General features: G+C 47.1%; 1 protein-coding gene across 1 annotated transcript; it reads right to left on the minus strand.

The window, feature by feature from the left end:
- Positions 1 to 1,930: 1,930 nt before the first annotated feature.
- LOC311319420 (C-signal-like) lies at positions 1,931 to 6,676 on the minus strand. The gene is made up of 6 exons (XM_084450979.1): positions 6,295 to 6,676; positions 4,805 to 4,859; positions 3,923 to 4,116; positions 3,614 to 3,781; positions 2,440 to 2,550; positions 1,931 to 2,279 (listed from the first exon to the last, which is right to left on the minus strand). The coding sequence occupies exons 1-6, from the start codon at positions 6,433 to 6,435 to the stop codon at positions 2,166 to 2,168; spliced, it is 783 nt and encodes a 260-aa protein (XP_084307105.1). The 5' UTR covers positions 6,436 to 6,676; the 3' UTR covers positions 1,931 to 2,165.
- Between the last annotated feature and the right edge of the window lie 824 nt (positions 6,677 to 7,500).

Raw genomic sequence — 7,500 nt, forward strand, 5'->3', positions numbered from 1 at the left:
GAGGATGTTTGATGTGTATTTAAACCCAAGAAGTATCAACTGTCACTTTTAAAACACATGAACTTGCAGCAGTAGCTATAAAATAAGCGCATCAAGTCAGATGACACACACCGTGTGCTTATGGAGCAGAAATACATTTAGGCTAAATCAGACAAAATCGTAACAATATGAAATATCTCAGATCTTACCTTTAGCCTACTAACGCCCTTCAGCAGGTGAGCAAATAGCCTATGATGTGTGCCAAGAAACGAGACGAAAAATCTTTTCAGTTCACTTCAGCCCTCCATCCAAATTCCAGTCTAGTACTGCGACGCTGTCTCCACTCTTCTGAATGTCAGCACGCTGGTGGTCACACCTCTTTACAGGGGTGCGTGGATGAGCCAGTGTACCCACCCTACCGTGCCCGAAACTCAGATAAACACATTCTCAATTGATTGATTTCTAAAAACGGTGTGTAGGTTAATTTAATTAAGTCGATTCTCAGTGAAACGTATCACCTCTAGCCTACTCTTAACTGGCCTCAGATAAGTTGCAATATCCTTATGAAACGGTTTGGTGTCTGTTGATGAATAGCGGCAAAAGTAATTTCCTCGTCGAGGATGAAAATAGGCCACATCCGAAATATATTTACAGACGAGTGAATGAACAACTCGTGGATACAAGAACAATATACTTCCTATAAAAGGAAACATTTAATGGGTATGCTATAAATTAATAATAGTGAAGCTAAAGCTGCAACATCTGTCTTCACCATGTAGTCTGTGTACTATTAATATGAGGGTGTTTGATACATTTATTGAGTGTGTTTGAATCTGTTTGAGGGAAGTGAGTGGTGACTGAAATAGGGGACACGCTGTCCAGTCATAGGATTAGATGCTGAACATGCCCCCCCCCCCCCCCCTACACACTCTATCATATTGTCTCTTTAAACATGTTCTTATGTGAAGCACACTGAGTTTCCCTTGTGTATGAAATTATAAAGCTGCCTTGCCTACTTACTCATCAGTTGCACAATAACCCTTCCTGCGAGCACTCATCACTACTGTCTCCTCTGTCTGTCCACACCCTAAACACACACACACACACACACACACACACACACACACACACACACACACAAACACACACACTCTCTCTGGGCTGGGCAGCCAGAGGACAGAGGTATGAAGAAACACATGGGAAAGCTGTAGTAACTCAGTTCCATAACCCCTCTCTCACCCCCTCCTGTTCCAGCCCTCCCTCTCCATCCCTCCTTCCTCTCCATCCCTCCTTCCTCCATCCCTCCTCCCTCTCCATCCCTCCTTCCTCCATCCCTCCTCCCTCTCCATCCCTCCTTCCTCCATCCCTCCTTCCTCCATCCCTCCTTCCTCCATCCCTCCTTCCTTCCTCCTTTCTGGGCTGCTGGGGCTTCAGCACAGTCATCATGTTTGCTTCTGCAGACTCTTGTGTTCCCACACAAAGAGAGACACACACAAAGAGAGACAGTCAGAGCTAAATAAAGCTACGGTGGTCCCTGGAGACGTTTCAATACGTTACTTGATTCCACAAATTATATTTACAACAGCAGAGAATGAAATATAGTAGGGCTAGACAATTCAAGAACATCCAAGAACACACCAAGAACACACACACGCGCGCACGCGCACACACACACACACACACTCACACACACACACGCACACGCACACACACACACACACGCACACACATTAGTTATTTAGCAGATGCTTTTGTCCAAAGCGACTTATAATGATTTCATTTAATGTAGGAAGTCAGCAGTGTACTCGCCAGAACTCACAAGCGCATCTCCTTTCTAAACAAGTGACTAAGAGCATAATCCACACACACAGACACGCACGCACGCACGCACGCACGCACGCACATACTGTAGGATCCCCTCATAGTGACAACAAAGAGACAACAAAGGATCTTCAAGTGTAATGAAGCCTGTTTATTAAGTTAAGACATGCCTGGTTGTCTCTGCAGAAAGACAGAATGAGATTCATCACGTTAACAAGACAGCAGAGAGAAGAGACAGTTACTCAGACCGCCGTCTCGAGGACAGAGCCTCATCCAGACCTCATCCAGACCTCATCCTCTCTTCCTGGTTCTGTCAGAACCCTGGGCCCAGGACGGTTACCCCGGGATACGGTTGTCCCAGAGTGTTACCAGGGGATACTGTTGCCCTCCCAGTCCAGCAGGGCGCCGTTGTGCTTCTCTGTGAGCGATGACATCACCTCCAGCATGCCCTGGACACTGTCCACTGTCTTCAGAGGAGCCTGTCCAAAACAACAACAACATTAGCAACAACACAAAGTATTGGATATACAGATATCACATGCCTTGATACTGGTATCTCTTTCCCTGTCCTCTCTCTCTCTCTCTCTCTCTCTCTCTCTCTCTCTCTACCCCCAGTACCAATGCCCCCCCCCCCCTCACCTGCGCCCCCCCCATGTCAGTCTGGACCCAGCCAGGATGGATGGCTGTCACCAGGATGCCGTCCTTCCTCAGGTCCTCTGCCAGGCAGCGGGTCAGCATGTTCAACGCCCCCTGGTGGAGAGGAGGACACACAGCACCTCTCAGCACCTCTGAGTCACAGGGCGTAATGAACCCATGCAACATACAGGACAAGAGTGCTTCAACTTCAGTTCTTCACCAGGAGGACTATAAACTCATAGAGTCCCTCATTCTCTTCAAATGGTCATTGGTGTTATTTTTATGTTTAATCTGCAACAAATATTGTATTTGGTACAATTTACTACAATGTACTACAAGAAGCTCTCACCAATCTTAAACTAGTCCATAGCTAAATCTAAGTTCATGTTGTTCTCTAGAGCCTCGACTTATGATTATGATCGACCACCTCTCAACTGCTAATGGCCTGCATATTGTGAGTCACAGAGTATAAATATCTTGGTTTGTGGTTTTATGATAAACTCTCTAGCCTCTAAGCTATGACAGAAAATTATCTTCCTGTACAGAAACAGTTCTAGTTTTCCTATGTTCAGTCGGAACAGAATTGTCCTAAGATTCATAACAGGTGATAGATATGACACTCACCACTGTGTTCTTTATCCTAAGGTGAGCTGGCCATCTCTTTCTCTAAGGCGTAACTATCACTGGTATTGGATTATTTTCAAAGCCATTATTGGTAAACTTCCACCTTACATCTAGTCTCTGTTGGACTGGAGCCTTGGCACCTACCATACCCCATCTAATGACTTGGCTTGTTCTCAGTTCCTCAAGTGCATTCTGAACTTGGAAGGGCTGCTTTTTTCCATGATGCTCCTTATAATTGGAATACCTTACAACAGACTCTAAAGCTTGAGGTCCTTCCTTCAGTCATAGAGTTTAAGTCCATGGCTCTAGACCTATGTACTTCAATCTGTAACTGTTTTAAATTATTATTAGTATTATTATTATTATTGTACTTTGCGTTTGTTTTGTTGATTTGTGTCTCTGTGTTAACTCGTCATCACTGTAAATGAGGGAAACCTCAGTGCTTCACGAGTATAAATAAAGGTTGGAAATCAAATGAAATGAAATTTGTCTTGACAATAACTCTTTCAAGTGGTGTGCAGTCACAGTACAAATACTACAGAAGGTGTAGTACCTTGCTGATCCTGTAGGGGTACATGGGCGCCAGGGCAAAGGTCTCATGACATTTCTCAATGGAGGAGATCAGCGTAGAGACGTTGATGATCGCTGACCTCCTGCAGGACATCCCTGACCCCTGAGACGACTCCTGACCTGCTGCCTTCTGCAGGTGAGGTAGCAGCTCCTGTGATAACGATAACATGTTTGGGATTTATTAACGTTATACAGGACAGTAACGATTAGCTAATACTATGTTATTACGGCAGGCAGTAATCTGAATGTATAATGCTTTTTGATCGCAGCACAGTAATGCGTTGGTTTTAACCTTGGCCATCATCATGGGTCCCACCACATTGGTCCGGTAGACGGTCATCATGTCCTGCCCGCTCGTCTGCGCCAGGGTTCCAGGGACGGGCTGATTCACACCCGCGTTGTTCACCAGCAGGTTCAGGCCCTCGTCCCCAAGCCCGGCGGCCACCACCGCGCACCCCGCAGACACGCTGGCGGCATCGGACACGTCTGATCCAGGATATCACGGGGTAAACACGCTCACACACAACACCCACAGCAGGAGTCAAGTCAAGTTGATTTGATATAGCACATTTCATGCAACAAGCACAGACTCAATGTGCTTCAAGAGGGTATACACATCAAGACCTCCCAGTCTCAGGGCGGACCCTCTAACCACAAGGCCACTGAGCTCGTTGCCTGTTGACATAACATCTCTTAAAGCTGCGGTATGTACAATTTTCGTGAGATAGAAAAAAAAATAAATAAATAAATGAAGTAATATGCCATGATAAATAGAGAGGAATAACTGCACTCTTCTGGGAAAAGCAGGTCTTTGTGGCCCGTTGTTCGGCTCTGCTACAGCAATTATAATAATTATTATAATTTGGTGTCAGGTTGCCACCAGAGCATTGAATCCATGTTTTATTTTTTGTAATCCTTGGAGCTGAGGGTGCCTCCTCCCATAGAGGTGTGACAGCTTCTGGTTTGAAGCGTGCGCACACGTTGAGATCTAATGAGCACCAAGAGACATTCATAGCGCTGAAGTTACATTCTGCAGCTTTGAAAGTCAGCGACTAGAGGAGAGTTGACCTTCCTGGTTCACTTTTGACCTAGATCATAAATGATTGTATTGTTATGCTAAGCCACACACACACACACACACACACACACACACACACACACACACACTCCATACCCAGGGTGACGATGGTGACCAGCTGTGGATGCCTCTGGGCCAGCTCCTTCAGGTCCTGGAGACAGGAAAGAATACCAGAGGCAGGGGTCAGAGGCAGGGGTCAGGGGTCAGAGGCATGGGTCAGAGACAGGGGTCAGAGACAGGGGTCAGAGGCAGGGGTCAGAGACAGGGGTCAGAGGCAGGGGTCAGAGACAGGGGTCAGAGGCAGGGGTCAGAGACAGGGGTCAGAGGCAGGGGTCAGAGACAGGGGTCAGAGGCAGGGGTCAGAGACAGGGGTCAGAGACAGGGGTCAGAGGCAGGGGTCAGAGGCAGGGGTCAGAGACAGGTGTTGACTTTCGTTGACTTTTATTATTGTCCTTATTCAGCTCTGCATTGTGTTTTGATTTCAATAAAAGACAGCCCACAATCTCACAAAATACCACACAGTCAGTCCAGTGTCCCTTTGTTCTGATGTATTCCAATGAATCTCTCCAACACGGGATTTGAGTGCCAATCAAAAGCTGTTTATAACAGAAGGTTATAGCATACAAAAGACGATGGCATATAGTCTAGTGTTCAGCTGACCTATCTGTATCGCTGTCTGTACCCAAATCAAAGCATCTGAGCTCGAGCGCGGTTCTTATGGTTCGGGCGCGTTCCACCCCCCCCCTTCTTCCCTGATCAGACTGGTCTGGACTGGTCTGGTCCCTCATGTGGCTTCTGGCCTTGTGGCGAGATAACCTACGCCGCCTCAGCGCCCAGGGCTGTGGTCTCTAACCACAACAATAGCTGTTGTCCACAGAATGTACCAACCATGGAATGTCACCCTTATCTCATAAGTCTATGGAAGGGAGCCACCGTTTCTTACAGAAAACAGCCACACTCAGGGGTCAATCGTCATAATTAGAAACAGCTTAACAGGATCAGGTTAAACCACATTTCTCTGAAAACAGTCATTTTCATCACAGGGGTCAGAGGCAGGGGTCAGAGGCAGGGGTCAGAGACAGGGGTCAGAGACAGGGGTCAGAGGCAGGGGTCAGAGACAGGGGTCAGAGGCAGGGGTCAGAGGCAAGAGTCAGAGGCAGGGGTCAGAGGCAAGAGTCAGAGGCAGGGGTCAGAGACAGGACCAGCTGTAGGGTTTAGGCGGGCCTACATGGATTTGGGCTATTCTGAAATGATCTCTTCTGGTAACATCTGGTGAAGGTAAATCAAGGGCTAGTATTTCTCTTATGAAGTGTAATAAATAAATAATAAAGAGAGAAACACAGAGATATGATAAACATCACAAAAGGATATGGAGACAAGAATAAATACTAAACAATAAGTGGCCACACGTTAGACTTCAAACTACCTACTGTAGCAGAGACTGACATGGAGCTGACAACAGGCTCTGTTTTGACCCAACAGTAGACATAATACTATAAGTGTTTCTGTGTGTTTGTGTGTGTGTGTGTGTGTGTCTGCGCGCGTGTGCGCGCGTGTGTGTGTGCGTCTCCAGGGTTCTGGACTACCTTAGCTCTGTCTGGATCTCGGCAGCCAGCGAAGACGTGGCGTGGAGGACTGGCCGACTCAACCAGCTGTCTGACCAGCTCCAGGCCGATGCCCCTGTTTGCCCCCGTCACCAGAACACTGCCTCCCAGCCGAGATGCCATCCCACCGCTGCTGTCCCCACCCAGAGAGACGTCCTGGGACTGCTGGTCTTCACACCGACTAATGTCTTGAGCTGTCCCACAGGACAATGACCTACAGTAGCAGGCTCTGACTATGCGACTGAATTGAGTAGTACAGTATATTGTTTGTGGACAAAAAGTATAATGAATGTTTCACTCAGACGTTAATGTTTAACCAGGCTGTACCTTGATACCTAAAAACCTGCCCATATAACAAACAATATAATCTATGGTTTATGCTCTATACACTTCTGTTGGCAGAGCCCAAACCCAGCCCTACTTGACCATCCAGCAGTGGACAGTCGTAGAGGGAGAAACAGGGTGATACTGATGTGACTTCTCAAATCATGAGTATGTCGTCCTGGTCTAATGGTGGATTTTTGGGTTAATCTGGGTTTGAAATACTGTACTACAAGTGTGGGGTTTCACGTTTTTGTGCGTGGCTGTAAGCCAGCTACCCTAGGATAGCGTTTGTCTGGTGATCACTTCCTCCCTCCGTCACTCTGGTCAATGTTGACCTGCATTTCTCTGTTGAAACCACAAGAGGCAGCAGTCCCAGCACACCTAAATAAAGGACACCAAAATCATCCCACCAATCTCCACTGCACAAGTAGAGTAGCGGTGAAAGCATTGGACTCGGGGTTCAAGACCCGATGGGGATGATTTTATGGGACTATACCCCAAACCTTCACATGTTCATCCTTTCACTCCGACCTTTGCCCCTTGCCTTATAGGTCACATCCTGTCCCAACACCAACCCTTATTCTAACCCCAACCCACACTAGGGACTGGAAGAAGAACACCAAAACCAACCCGCCGATCTCCACTGCACAAGTAGAGTAGTGATCAGAGCGTTGGACTCCCACCCGGGAGACTGGGGTTCAAGACCTGGTGGGGATGACTTTATGTTATCATCAGTGTAGCTGCTTTAGCCACTCACCGCTACCATTAATGTTATGGAAGCTGCTGCTAGTTGTTGTGAGCTCATGAGCTAACTGGAAGCATTGGAACTGATGTGTCCAGGCGACAAGACCTATCTTCATTTAA

The sequence above is a fragment of the Borostomias antarcticus genome, assembly GCF_949987555.1.
Source record: "Borostomias antarcticus genome assembly, chromosome: 16".
NCBI lineage: Eukaryota > Metazoa > Chordata > Actinopteri > Stomiiformes > Stomiidae > Borostomias > Borostomias antarcticus.